This window comes from Saimiri boliviensis, chromosome 2 (genome assembly GCF_048565385.1).
Source record: "Saimiri boliviensis isolate mSaiBol1 chromosome 2, mSaiBol1.pri, whole genome shotgun sequence".
Taxonomy (NCBI): domain Eukaryota; kingdom Metazoa; phylum Chordata; class Mammalia; order Primates; family Cebidae; genus Saimiri; species Saimiri boliviensis.
This window is the reverse complement of record NC_133450.1, coordinates 10,984,046-10,999,451: the sequence shown is the minus strand read 5'-3', so window position 1 is coordinate 10,999,451 and position 15,406 is coordinate 10,984,046. Positions and strand designations below refer to the sequence as shown.

The 15,406-nt window shown below is 40.7% G+C and overlaps 1 protein-coding gene across 3 annotated transcripts in view; it reads left to right on the top strand.

The window, feature by feature from the left end:
* Positions 1-12,877, top strand: part of IQCH (IQ motif containing H) — a 267,605-nt gene extending 254,728 nt beyond the window's left edge. For all 3 annotated transcript variants that reach the window (XM_074392752.1, XM_074392750.1, XM_074392751.1), the window contains 3 exons: positions 770-831; positions 5,052-5,160; positions 11,710-12,877. In XM_074392752.1, coding sequence (XP_074248853.1) covers positions 770-831; positions 5,052-5,160; positions 11,710-11,844 — 306 coding nt within the window. In that variant the 3' untranslated portion in view covers positions 11,845-12,877. The remainder of the gene's footprint in view (positions 1-769; positions 832-5,051; positions 5,161-11,709) is intronic.
* Positions 12,878-15,406: the final 2,529 nt, after the last annotated feature.

Genomic DNA, 15,406 nt, shown 5'->3' with positions numbered 1-15,406 from the left:
GACCTCAGGTGATCCACTTGGCTCAGCCTCTCAAAGTGCTGGGATTACAGGAGTGAGCCACAGTGCCCAGCCTACCCTATATTTTTTTAAACCATCACTCTTACAACAGTGGTTTTCAAATTTTGGTATACACAAGAATCATCCAAGAAGTGCGGTAAAAGGCAGATTGCCTGCCAAGTCTTCTGAGCTTGGATGATGCCCATGAAAATGCCTTTTTTTTTTCTTTTTTGAGGCAGAGTCTCACTCTGTTGCCCAGGCTGGAGTGCAGTAGAACGATCTGGGCTCACTGCAACCTCCGCCTCCCAGGTTCAAGTGATTCTCCTGCCTCAGCCTCCCAAGTAGCTGGGATTACAGGTACATGCCACCACACCTGGCTAATTTTTTGTATTTTTAGTAGAGACGGGGTTTCATCGTGTTAGCCAGGATGGTCTTGTTCTCCTGATCTTGTGATCCACCCACCTCGGCCTCCCAAAGTGTTGGGATTACGTGTGTGAGCCACCGCACCCAGCTGAAAATGCTTTCTTAACAAGCACACTAGATGATTCTGATGCAGGTGTTCTGAGGATCATATTCAAAAAACACTGTCCTAGAATAATACTTACTCCAAATTCTAAAGACAGCCTTTTCAAATGTGTTCTCACAATATTTGAAGGTAGCTCTTGATTTCAAATCAGATCAATCTTAGTAGTCTTTCTGTGCTAGTAACATTTTATGTACTTTGTTTCTGAGATAATATACTATTTCTTTTCTCCCCATTCAAATTTTACAGGACAGGCAAGGAACTGTTTTTATATTATATGAACACCTGAAGAGAGACAAGTTGGGAATGTTGTGAGTATGAAGTGTTTCTGAGAGTTGTATTAAGCTAAGAAATAATCACAACTAACAAGAATGTTGCTTCTCATGCATTTTAATCAGCATGCTGATTTATTAGAAGTCTATATTTAGAGGCCAGGCGTAGTGACTCACACCTGTAATCCCAGCACTTTGGGAGGCCAAGGAGGGTATATCATGAGGTCAGGAGATCAAGACCATCCTGGCCAACATGCTGAAACCCGTCTCTACTAAAAATACAAAACAAATTAGCTGGGCATGGTGGCATATGCCTATAATCCCAGCTACTCAGGAGGCTGAGGCAGGAGAATCGCTTGAACCAGGGAGTCGGAGGTTACGGTGAGCCAAGATCACTCCACTGCACTCCAGCCTGGCAACAGAATTAGACTCTGTCTCAAAAAAAAAAAAAAAAAAAAAAAAAAAGTCTGTATTTAGATCTTCAGGTATTTTATAAAATGACTGTAAATGTGTTAGTGGGGGGTTATAAATATAATCGATTATCCAAAATTGATGGATAAGGTTTAGACTTAACAACATATTATACTTAAACACAAACACAGATAAGGCACATCAGGTCTCACTGATGAGGACCCCACTCAATTATCCTAACTGTGGAAGGCAGTTGTCATTCTGGCATGCTTAGAAAAGTGCTCTGTGCTCTGGTGATTTCTCACGACGTCCCCCCAACAAGCAGGATCTGTGGCCCCTCCTCAGATCCAGTTTCAGCCCGGATGCAATCTTTTCAAGATACGCGTGTGCTAAGCACAGGCTGCTGGCAACACTCAGAGGCTTCCGCACTTCTCCCAGATTTCTCTCTGGGGTATTTTGGAGCCTAGCAAAGCTGTCTCCTATCTGGGACTCAGAATTTTAGAACCACAACCTTGAGTCATCTCTTATTTCATATTTTGGCATATGGTACCTTTAAGTCATCCTACCTAATTGAAAACTGTCTCTGCCCTATATTTCTCTTCCTTGTAACCTCTGTAGCAGTGTAGACATGGTGGCTTCACACTGAAACACACAGAAACATATACACAAAGATCTGGTCTCATAAAAACTAACCAAATAGCCAGTGCCTCTACTAAGCACTGATGTTCCTGTGCAACCTCAGTCCCTCCCTCCTCAACCTCCCCTCTGCCCTACTGTGGTCAGTCTCTTAGAAACTGATCCAAAGAGGTGTGCACTGCAAGCAATGGCTGCATAGGACAGGCTTCAACTTCCTGATCCAAAATACAGTCCTTGGTTCTGCCAAAGCATGATCAGTTATAACACACCATTCCCAATACAGTGATATTCACCCCCATTGATACTTTTTTTTTCTTTTGAAATGAAGCCTCGCTCTGTCCCCCAGGCTGGAGTGCAATGGTGCTATCTCTACTCACTGCAACCTTCACCTCCCGGGTTCTAGCGAGTCTCCTGCCTCAGCCTCCTGAGGAGCTGGGATTACAGGTACTCACCACCATGTCCGGCTAATTTTTGTATTTTTTAAGAGAGATGGGGTTTCACCATTTGGTCAGGCTGGTCTTGAACTCCTGACCTCAGGTGATCCACCTGCCTCGGCCTCCCAAAGTGCTGAGATTACAGATGTGAGCCACCACGCCCAGCCTCCTTGATCCTTTGGAACTTAGGTAAATGTTCTGGTTTCTTCCCCTTTGGAACTAGAATGTGGCTACAGTTTAATCGGGCACTTACAGTCTTAAATGCTTTTGGTTACCTGGGAAGTCTTTTCACTACATTACAAAGTCTACAATGAATGAAACTCTTTGAGTCCTCCCCTCCAGTTTCAGTCATTCTCCAAGATCCCATAAACATGCAAAACGTTTTGGTTCTTGTTAAGAAAGTCGCTTCCCCATAGGGACTCTTCACCCATTTGTCACACTGCCCTGATAGCAACAGAAATGAGACCTCAATCCGTAACATCCCAACAAGCATGCCTTCATCGTATCTTCCCAGGGCCTTCACATCCAGAATGATGACAGAGCCAGTGACACCTCTGGGCATGTGCAGGGAAGGATCTGCCCTTTGCTTCCCAGTGATGTTCTGCCCCTCAGCTCCCTCCCCGCTCCACCTTTCTCTACCAGAAAATTTGAAAGCATTTTATCAACAGTACTAAGCACAACTCTAGGTGTTAGGAAAACAGCAACAAGCCATGCCCTCAGGAAGCTGCCACTGTAGTGAGTTGGGCACACAGGAAACAGGTAAATGTGGTCTAGCATACCAGCTGCTGACAAGCCAGGAAAGGGGAACAGCAGTGCACTAGGAGCTGGAAGATCAGAGATGAAATACTTCCCATTTCGCTCTCCCCAAACTTGACACTGTGATGTCAGGGCTGGGCAGAACGTAGACCACCGACCAGGATTTGCCGGGAGCAACTGGGACTAGGAGAACCAGGCAGTCATCTGGATTTGAAGTTGGCAAGCAGGGGAATATGAAATTTGTATTTACCCAAGTTATGAATCTAAGCAGGAAATTTTCAAGGTCTAAGTGTATTTCTAAGCTCAGGAATTCAGACAGATAGGTTAGTTAGGTACAAAGAAGTAGAAATCAGAACACAGAGATAGGAACTGTGTCTTACTGGGCACCAGCTGGCATGAAAGATTAACTGCAAAGGAGAAGCTGGGACAGGACTGGAACTAGACAAACCCCTGTGAACATACAATAAGGCTGGGAGGGGTGAGCTCCCTTTGGGTGCTGGGCGAAGAGCAGCCAGACAGGCCAAACAAAGCAGCCAGGATTCAGGTGCCTGGAGGTGGTCATCCTGAGAAGCAACCAGCTCATACCATCAGGAAAGTTCCAACGACAAAGCGTAAAGGGACAACCTGAGAGCTAGGTCAGGGGGAGCTCCACCAGAGGCACTCAGAGAGGAGGCCACTTTTGGAGACCCAAGCTGGAAGGGGATGGCATGAGGCAAGCCTGTCAGCAGGCAGCAGAGCGCAGCAGAGGCTGACACTCAGGAGCAGGACTTGTGTCCTGGAATTGATGGGATGAGACGGGGGTAGTATCACCAAGGTAGAGGCAGAGTTCCTGAGGTGTGGGCCACAGGGTGAGCTATGCAGAGGGGTACTTGGGTATAGAGGAACCAGGCAGGAGGAAAACCATCACAGAAAGTAAGAGAAGAAGAGGCTGTTTCATGAACAGAGAAACTCGCAGTCGTAAAACTGACCTAGCAGCAAGGTGGATTTGATGCTGAAGCCTGCAGAATGAATAATTAGACTGGTAACCAAGAGGAACTTGCCCAGCTGTCCCTACACCTGCACCTGAGATTTCAGGCAAGCATGCCTTGATGTGCAGGCTAGCCTTCAGTGGTAGAAATAGCCCTATTGATGTACCCTCTAGATAGTTATTGCATTCACACATCCTTCAGGGAGGGCACCTTTGATATGGGTCTCTTGAAACCCTTTAGTCCTGTTCTACTGTTTTCTGCCCATCTTATTCTCATCCCTAACTGCGGTCATAGAACCAGATAATGTCAGAACAGGGAAGGGCCTTCAAATTAATTGATCCTCATATTATAGATGGGAAACAGGCTTAGAGAGGGGAAATGATTAGCCTGGGTCACACAGTATGTGATCTGTCTCCTGATCCTGTTCTTTTCTCTACACCACAAGTCTACACTGAGTGACCACCTTGTATAGGAAGCCCTATAATGCTGCAGGATGGTTTGCAAGCTGTCTCTGAAATCTTTTTAAAGTGGATGTTTGGGCTTCTAAAGACGACTGATCATGAACAGGGCATATTCTCCTCTGAACATAGGGAGGGCACTCTCATTAAGTAGCAGGAATAGCTTGTATACATGAAATAGAAAATCAACCCCAGACAAAAGTCTCCAGAATACTGAGATGCAAATGTCTCCACAGACAGGGAAATCATTCAGCAAGGATCACACTTAGCGACAGTTCTCCTAAACTAACTTAAACCATTTTTAAAATGAGCTCATACAACATCCTAGCTCAGTGGTAGCCTTTCGCTAGAAATGACTGACCCTATTGCTATATTTTTCTAAGTTGATTAATAAAAAATATTTATTACACAAATCCTTTTTGTTGACAAGTTAAAATGGAGTCTCATCTTTCATATCTCCCTGAAGATTGCCACCTTGTGAGATTGAAAATACTCATTAAATTCCATCACCAGACAGGCACAAATGAGAGGGCGATTGTTTTTAAGCATGTGAGGGGAATCGTTGGTAAACTCATTTGTTTGGATATCATTAACAGAACAATCGGCGAGGATCTCCAGGGGGTCCTCATGACCTTTGCTCACAATCTCTTCATCATCCATCAAGAAATATCAGCACCTAATATGCAAGGCGAGACCAATTTTAAGGTGAGGTGTTAATTAACTAACGATTCTGGTTAATTTCTATACAAGGGCTGAAAATACCTCATGCTGTATTGTAAACAAGTGCTAAACCATCTTTTTTTTATTGTAAGCAGTACATATTTTACAATGTGCAGGGTCAATACCGTAAGGTTCCCACTGAAGCCGTTAGTTAAATTTAATAGTCTGAAACTTCTTTGAAATAGAGTTGACTTTTAACTTGCTGCCATTTTCAAACCACAGCTCATAAGATAGCAGAGCTTTCTGATGCTGAAAGTGAGTCAGAAATGTCACAATGGAACCAAAACAGTGATTGTCACAACCAAAAATTGTGAATGTTACCTATTTATATTCCAGATAATACAGCGTCTGACTAGTGATTCCTGGGTAGCCCTTGTTTCTAGAGCCAGAGAAGTTCTAAGACCCAAGAAAGCAATGTGTATTAAGGAGAAGCAGAAAATATAGCATGTATGTGGGCAATCTACCCTACCCGTTTCTCCAAAGTGGGTTGAATTATTTCATGCTAATCTTTAGAAGCCTCTATATGACCTTTAAAGATGTTGGTCCATCAAATCCAGTTGAGTATAATTGACTAGAAGTCTCCAAACTAAACTACAGGAACAAGGTCTATACGGAGTTTCTGAAATACTGTCTGAGCAGAGATGATCATATGGTATTGAACAGCAAGGTATGAATCGAATTCCTAGCCTAGGCCTTCATTCATTCAAAGGACACAATCAGAAAGCACCTGTGGTTTTCCCTTAAAAGTCCAGCAAAGTGCTCTCTTTGGCAGCACATATACTAAAAGTCCAGCAAAAGCTTCATAAAATTGTAATTGTAATACATTTTTAATTCAAGCTACAGCCTAACTCCTTTAAACCAATAACATTAACAATATGATTTTATGAGCTGGAAGAATGACCACTGCTTTCCCTACCACATGATTGAGAAGATTCAGGAAAAGATAGACCAAATATTACATCAATGTTCACTGGTCCTAAAGGATCTATGCTCATCATTTACTGTTTTTGTTTTTTTTTAGAGATGGGATATCTCACTCTCTTGCCTAGGCTGGTCTCAAGCTCCAGAGCTCAAGGGATCTTCCCCCTTGGACTCACAAAGTACTGGGTTTACAGGCATGAACCACCTTGCCCGACTTCTCATTTACGTTTTCAGTTCCTGCTAGCTTGTAGCATCATCTTACCTGTTAGTGCCATGTGCACAACTTTGAGCCTCTCTGCATTTGATCCATTCGCCCTGTCTAAATATAGCTAATAATGAGGATCAGGTGGTTTAACCTCAAATCCATGCAGACTAAGTTGATTCTGAGCCTGTCTTGCTGTTGGCAGAGTCAACCACCCCTGACAAAATGAAAACTATTTCTCTGCCCTTTCTCCGACTTTCAGAATCATCAAGTCAGATGTTCTTGGGTAGCTTTTAATTACGTCATGGTTTCTAGCCTTCTCAGATGAATGATTGTTTTCTGGACTTTTACTCTTGTTACATCTGAAAGCAAAAACTTTAAATCTCAGTAATATAGGTATAATAACAAAAACTTGAAGCAGTGGAATAGATTCATCTTTGCTAGTTTTTCTGTATTCTACCTAGTGGCATTATGGTAGATATTTTCAGTTTTTAAACAAGGATTTACCAGCAAAGTAAAGGCTAAATGAAAATGGAAGGTGATGAGGCTGGGCACTGTGGCTCATGCCTGTAATTCTAGCACTTTGGGAAGCTGAGGTGGGTACATTGCTTGATCGCAGGAGTCCAAGACCAGCCTTGGCAATGTGGTGAAACCCCATCTCTACAAAAATTAGCCAGGTGTGGTGGCTCATGCCTGTAGTCCCAGTTACTTAGGAGGCTGGGATGGGAGAATCATTTGAGCCCAGGAGGTTGAGGCTGCAGTGAGCCTAAGCAACGGGAGTAGGAATAAAAAAAAAGGAAAATTGGCCGGGCGCGGTGGCTCAAGCCTGTAATCCCAGCACTTTGGGAGGCCGAGGTGGGTGGATCACGAGGTCAAGAGATCGAGACCTTCCTGGTCAACATGGTGAAACCCCGTCTCTACTAAAAATACAAAAAACTAGCTGGGCATGGTGGCGCGTGCCTGTAATCCCAGCTATTTAGGAGGCTGAGGCAGGAGAATTGCCTGAGCCCAGGAGGCGGAGGTTGCGGTGAGCTGAGATCGCGCCATTGCACTCCAGCCTGGGTAACAAGAGCAGAACTCCGTCTCAAAAAAAAAAAAGGAAAATTATGCAGACAATGCATTTAACAAAATTCAACACTCTCTTCTGATAAAAATATTCGACAAAGTAACAATAGAAGGTAACTTCCTCAACCTTATAAAGACATCTACAAAAAAACCTACAGCTGATATCGTAGTTAATGTTGCATGACCAAAAGCCTTCTCCCCAAGATTAGGAATAAGACAAAGGTGCCTGCTCTTGCCACCAGTATTCATCATTGTCTGGAGGTTCTGGACAAGAAAATTAGGCAAGAAAAGGAAGTAAAAGGTGCCGGGTGCAGTGGCCCCCACCTGTAATCCCAGCACTTTGCAAGGCCAAGGTGAGAAGATAACTTGCACTCAGGGGTTTGAGAACAGCCTGGGCAACATAGCAAGACCTCATCTCTGCTAAGAAGAAGAAGGAGAAAAGAAGAAATAAAAGTAACAGCCTTTCTATTTGCAAATGGCAAATTCTTATAAATAGAAAATCCTATGAGGCAAGAGGATTGCTTGAACCAGGAGTTTGAAACCAGCCTAGGTAGCATAGACAGACCCTATCTAAAAACTAAGAAATTAGCCAGGTGTGGAGGCACACCTGTGGTCCTGGCTACTTAGGAGGCTGAGATGGGAGGATGGCTTGAGGTGGGTAGGTTGAGACTGCAGTGAGCCATGATCTGCACTCCAGCCTGGGTAACAGACAAAGACCTAGTCTTAAAAAAAGGAAAGAAAAGAAAAATTCTAAAGAACCCATCAACAAGTTTATAAGACATAAAATAGTATACAAAAGACAATTGTATTTGGGTAATGGATAATGCAAAAATACATTTTTTAAAAATTCAAGTTGCAATAGCATCAAAAAGAATAAGATATTTAGAAATAAATTTAGCAAAAGTGTAAGATGTTCGCAGTGAAAACTATAAGACATGGGTGAAAGAAATTAAAGACGACCTAACTAAACAGAAAGAGTCTGTATTCATTCAATAGAAGACAATACTGCTAAGATGCTGATATTCCCAAATTGAGCTATAGATTCAATGTAATTCTGATCAAAATTCCAGCTGGCTTTTTTGCAGAAATTGATAAGATGATCCTAAAATTCATGTGGAAACGTTAGAGACCCAGAATAACCAAAATAATCTTAAAAAGAAGAAAGAAGTTAGAGAACTCACATTTCTCAATTTCAAAACTTACTACAAAGCTACAATAATCAAGACAGTGTGGTACTGGCATAGGGATAGAAATATAGATCAATGGCATAGAACTGAGTCAGAAATAAACTTATACATAGTGGCCAACTGATTTTTGGCAAGGGTGCTGAAACAATTCAATGAAGAAAAAATAACTTGTAAATAAATGGCATATACAAATATTAAGTTAGACCTCTACCTCACATCATATGTAAAAATTAAGTTAAAATGGTCTGGGTGCAGTGGCTCACACCTGTAATCCCAGCACTTTGGGGGCCGAGGCAGGCGGATCACCTAAGGTCAGGAGTTCAAGAACAGCCTGGCCAACGTGGTGAAACCCTGTCTCTACTAAATATACAAAAATTAGCTGGGCATGGTGACATGCCAGTATAATCCTAGCTACTTGGGAGGCTGAGTCAGGAGAATCACTTGAACTTAGGAGGCAGAGGTTGCAGTGAGCCAAGATTGTGCCACTGCACTCCAGCCCAGGCGACAGAGTGAGACTCCGTCTCAAAAAACAACAACAACAAAAAAAAACCCTAAGTTAAAATGGATCAAAGATTTAAATGTAAGGGCTAAAACTGTAAAACTCTCAGGAAAAAAAATACATATAAACCTTCTTGATCTTGGGCTAGCAGTGGTTTCTTAGACATGGTGCCTAAAGCACAGCAATCAAAGTGAAAATAGATAAATCAGACTTCATCAAAATTTAGAAGTTTGTACATCAAAGAACACTATCAACGACCTACAGAAAGGGAAATAATATTTGCAACTCATATATCTGGTAAGGCATAGTATCCACAATATATAAAGTGCCCTTAGAACTCAACCACAGAAGGACAAGTAACCCAATTTTAAAAGGGAGCAAAGGATTTGAGAAGACATTTCTTCAAGGAAGATATGCAGGCCAGGTGTAATGGCTCACACCTGTAATCCCAGCACTTTGGGAGGCTGAAGTGGGAGGACCATCGAGGCCAGGAGTTCGAGACTAGCCCAGGCAACATAGTGAGACCTCATCTCTACACGCACACATACACAAATTTTAATTAGCCAGGTATGGTGACACACACCTGTAATTCCAGCTGCTCAGGAGGTTGACGAGGGAGGATTGCTTGCGCCCAGAAGGTCAAGGCTGAAGTGAGTTATAAGCGCACCACTGCACTCCAGCTCAGGTGATAGAGCAAGACCCTGTCTCGAAAAAAAAAAAAAAAAAAGCGTACAAATGGCCAAGAAGTATATGAAGGAATGCCCAACATGGTAAGTTATTAGGGAAATACAAATCAAAACCACAGTAAAATATGTTATACCTAATAAGATGGCTACAGTTAAATAAAAAGGCAATAACAAGTGTTGGTAAGGCTGTGGAGAAACTGGAACCCTCACATATTGCTGGTAAGAATGTAACATAGTATCACAGATATGTAAAGTTTAGCAGTTTATAAAAAAATTAAGTGTCAAATTACCATATGACCCAGCAATTCCATTTCTAGGTATATGCCCAAGCATATTGAAAACATGTGCACACAAAAACATGTACATTAATATTCATAGAAGCAATATTCATAGTAGCCAAAAATTAGCAACAACCCAAATATCCATCAATGAAGAAATAAGTGAATTTCATTCTATTCTATTCTGTTCTATGGATAATATTTTATATAATGGGATATTATTCAGCTCTCTAAAAGGAATAAAGTACTGATCCATGCTACAACATGGATGAACCTTGAAAACATTATGCTAGGTAAAAGAAGGCATTCACAAAAGGTCACATATTATATGGTTTCATTTATAAGAAATGTGCAGGAGAGGCAGATCCATAGAGACAGAAATAGATTAGTGGTTGCCAGGGGCTGAGGGAGTGGGATGAAATGGGGAGTGACTGCTAATGGGGGCAGGGCTTCTATTTGGGGTGATGAAAATGTTCTGGAATTACATAGTGGTGATGGTTACTTGCAAATATACTAAAAACCACTGAATTGTATACTTTATAAGGGTGAATTTTATGATATGGGAATTATACCTCAATAAAATATAAATAAAGTAAATGAAAAGGTGTCATTTTTTTTCTTCCCAGCAACCAATGGAAAGAAACCTTCCCATCAGCCTGCTAGCCCTCTTTTTTTTTTTTTTTTTTGAGTTGGAGTCTCACTCTGTCACCTGGACTGGAGTGCAGTGGCACGACCTCGGCTCACTCCAACCTCCGCCTCTTGGGTTCAAGCAATTCTCCTGCCTCAGCCTCCCAAGCAGCTGGGACTACAGGCACATACCACCGTGCCCGGCTAATTTTTTGTATTTTTAGTAGAGATGAGGTTTCACCATGTTAGCCGGGATGATCTCGATCTCCTGACCTTGTGATCCGCCAGCCTTGGCCCCCCAAAGTGCTGAGATTACAGGCATGAGCCACCACACCCGGCTGCTAGCCCTCATGTTAGGGTGACTAGACCAATGCTTCTCAAATTATCTATAATAAAGAACCATTTGTTTTGTTTTTATCTAACCTATCACAAATCAATATTAACAAAATGTTAAGCAAAATTTAATTACTAGAAAAATAAGATTAAAAGATTAAAGACCTACAATTTAAAAGCCCAATTTTTTTTTATTATTAAACATCATAGGCATAAAAATTCTAAAAAGTTTTTCAAGCCAGGCGCGGTGGCTCAAGCCTGTAATCCCAGCACTTTGGGAGGCCGAGGCGGGTGGATCACGAGGTCGAGAGATTGAAACCATCCTGGTCAACACGGTGAAACCCCGTCTTTACTAAAAATAGAAAACATTAGCTGGGCATGGTGGCATGTGCCTGTAATCCCAGCTACTCAGGAGGCTGAGGCAGGAGAATTGCCTGAACCCAGGAGGCGGAGGTTGCAGTGAGCCGAGACCGCGCCATTGCACTCCAGCCTGGGTAACAAGAGCGAAACTCCGTCTCAAAAAAAAAAAAAAAGTTTTTCAAATTCTTACTCTCAGTTTTTTTACTCATTTCAGCAAGACTGGTAAGCCACAATTTGTAGACAAGTGCCAGTTGGTAGAATGTATTCTGAATAGAAGTGTTCTAAACCATGGTGAACTCCCAAAAGGAGCGGATGCTTGGGGGAGAGGGATTGTAAAAGGTCTTTAATAAATATTGTCTTTACTATTTACTTACAGACTGCCATTGCTGATATTGAAACTATTCTAGGAGTAACAAAGGAAAACAAAATGAAGTTTGAAGAGGAACAACAGTCCAAAGATAATAAAAACCTCTCTAAGCCGAAGAAATGGTCCTGTAATAAGAGTACATAACCTTTTGGATCCTAGTCTGAAATAAACAGGGCAATATTTCTTTTGCTGTTAGAAATCAAAACCAGGGGAAATTGGCTTGCTTTGTGTGCTAGGAGGTGAGTCAGAACAGATTTTAATGAAATGCTCTTTTTAAAAAATTGTTTATTAAGTGATCTTATTTTACTTATTGAACCAAAACTTATTTGTGTTTTTACTTGAGAGTGTTGAACAGTCCCTTCTTCTTCTCAAATTCAGGAAAAAGTAATCTGATAAAAGAAAAAAGTTAAGTCTTCCTGATATCCACTCTGCATTTACTACCTCATAGGCTTCAGGATTATGCAGTTTTTATTGTTTATGTTTTAGAAAGTTTTCTCCTATTTCTAATAGTCATTGATCTTCTGCATTTATAGAGTTAAATAAAGGCTTACTCGCTGCTATTTGTCAAAACACAAATGCCTTTTTTTCAAAACTTCAAATTTATATTGAAATTATATTTATATGAATTTTTAAGTGGCTCTTTATCATTCATCATGCTTTTTTGTTATACCAAACCACTATTGTCTGCTATTGTTGCTATTTTTCAAAAAGTAGGATAAGCCAACATCTAGTTAACCAAAGCATCAGAATGTATCTAGGTGGCAGCATCTGCTCTTGGTTTAAGATGGAGTGTAACTGGAGCCCTGTAGCTTGAATAAACATTTGTATTCTCTAGTTCTCCATTTAATACACCAGTGGGGTTTTTTTTTTCAAGCTTAGTTCAACAGTACACTACTTTTAAAAAGGCAGATTGTTAAGATTATGTAGTGCTGACACTAACTTTCAGCATCGGCTTCATAATTGTCCAAAAATATTTCTATATCTGCTAGCTTTACTGAAGGGCAAAATAAGCAAGTTACAACACCAAAACCATGTATTGTTTTAAAGAATGACCTTTATGTCTATAAAAATATTTTCGTGTATTGGGGAAAGGAGGAGGATTTTTACCTATGGAATTTCAGTCATCTGTTAACTGTGCTTCAGCCACAGGCTAAGAGCTTCTGTAATAAAATTAACATTTCTGTGCGAAAGCTTTTGTTTTGTTATAGTTGAAAATACATTAATTAGCCAGGTTTCCTGCCTGTGCTAGGTACAACGCTGACCTCTTTTTCTTGCCAGATTTCTCTCATCCATTGGAGGGACTCATTGTCCAGACACTTGACAGATAGGAAGTACTACATGCCCATTAGAATCGCGCCTCAATTGAAGCCAGAGCAACATAAGGTCCAAGAGACTCATTAGTTCACTGGCACAATCGTGTCCTGAGAGTAAATGAAACCCTCTGTCTCCTTATGGCTCTCATCTGCTCTGGACTTTAAAAGAAAACTGTCTCCGTTTTGTTCGGCTCAGTGGTGGATCATTCACATGGCGAGAGCCCCTGCTTAACAGTACAAAACTGTTAAATCTATGGGGAAGTTTTGCATGTGAATTTTGATTAGCACTCCTGAGGCTCAAGCTGCTGGCAATAGTCAAATGAGTTCACCATCCTATACCCATTGTGTTATTCACTTGATTGGTTTCTCAAACAATGCCACTTTCTTCCTTTGCAGCCATCGTTTGCATACACTGCAGAATTCAGACCTGTGATCCAGATTCATGTCTCATTAGAAAGTGATTGGGAGCAAGGTTCTCTACCTAAACATCTACAGCTTCAAAATTAAAGGAGAAAAATCGGTATAACAAAACAATCACTTCAAGTAATTAAGTGGAAGAAGCCAAAGGACCAGATTAAATTAGTGACATGTTTTAATTACAGAACATTTGAAAAGAAGCAATAGTCCATTATCTTTTAGCACGTATATGCTACAAAGATGCTGTGCCCTTGGTAAACTAAGGCACGTTTGAAAAAAGAATCATTTGTATGTGTACAATATCTAAAGTATCCTAAATATAATTTAGTCGTGATGAATTAATTACTGAGCTTTTGCTCTTCTAAATAGGAAACCGAAATATTTGTTGGTAAGAGGATTTTGGGGAAATGTACCATTTTCCAGAAAGTTTTTGGGAGAAGCATACATTAAACAATAGAGATATCTTTGTATGAGAAATGATCCTTTTTTTTTTTTTTTTTTGAGACAGTCATGCTCCTTCATTAGGCTGGAGTGCAGTGGCGCAATCTCGGCTCACTGCAACCTCCCCCTCCCGGGTTCAGGAGATTCTCCTGCCTCAGCCTCCCGAGTAGCTGGGACTACAGGTGCGTGCCACCATGCTCATAATTTTTGTATTTTTAGTAGAGATGGGGTTTCACCATGTTGCCCAGGATGGTGAAATGACCCATTATTTAATGTTGAATGTTTGCAGTGGTTGGAGAGCATTATTGGATATAAGTATCTCCCTTAATATATTACATATTTTATATTGATTTTAAAGAAACCGAAGAGATTATAATATTAAATGTTTACTGCCTACTGTGCTGTCTATTTAGTGACCTTTCCATAAGCTCGTTACAGTTACTTATAGAACAAACTGGGAGATAGGGATGTATTGTGCTAGAAGCTTCATATACATTATTTCATTACATCTTTTCAACAACTCCATACATGTAAGTACCACAACTGTTCTCATTTTACATAGGAGGAAATTGAGATTTAGTTGAGAGTGTCTCACCCCATGTCTCAGGCCACATGAAAAGAAATTTGGGATTTGCTCTCTTTTACCACAAATTCCAGCATGTTGTACAAAGTCAAAGGTTTAGTTTCATTTGTCCCAGATCATGCAAAGGATTTGCACATTTTTAGAGTAACACGCTCTAGTGTGTTACTTAAAACATAGGAAAAGCAGGTGTACCTTAATGCATACTTCCTGCTAATGAAATGAGCTTGACAACTGACGGCATGGTAAGGCATTGCAATTATCTGATCAAAGTCAGAAGAAAAAAATGGGGTCAGTGGAATTCTCCTATGGTGATGGATCTGTAAGACTTTGGTGGAGAATGATGTTGGAAAGGCATAGAATTTGGAAGCTAGGAAGTCATTCCCTGAAGTTTCAAGAGATGGGTATAAGGTTAAGAAATCCTGGAAGCATTGGGAAGGGCTTCCAACAAAATTTAGGGTAGCCTGGAAGAAGTTTGGGGAGCATTATTTCAGCTATGTCATCCTAAGAATTGTGAGCATCCTGTTTTTTAAGTATAAAAATATGTATTTTTATCCCAAGTAATAGATTAGTAACCATCTGATAGTTTTAACAATTAATAATCATTTGTATTCATTTGGCACCTTTCTTCTAAAGAAGTGCTCAAAGCACTTTACATTTGTTACCTCATTAATTCCCAACACTGTCCCTGTGGGGAAGGTAATAAGTATTTTAACATTTAAATGTTTATCTTTCAGAATTTCTCAAGCATACATTAATTATATTTCCAAAAATGTAAATGTTCATTAGTTTTATTTTACTGTTCCTCTGGTTTTAATGTGCATAACAAATTTGTGCAACTATTTAAATGTACTAATCATGGTAAATCGTATCTGGAAACTGTAAATGAAGTTGCCAAGATAATGTGAGGGTGGCAGCGGGGGGAGGGAGGAAGCATTCCACTGCACTTTTCTCT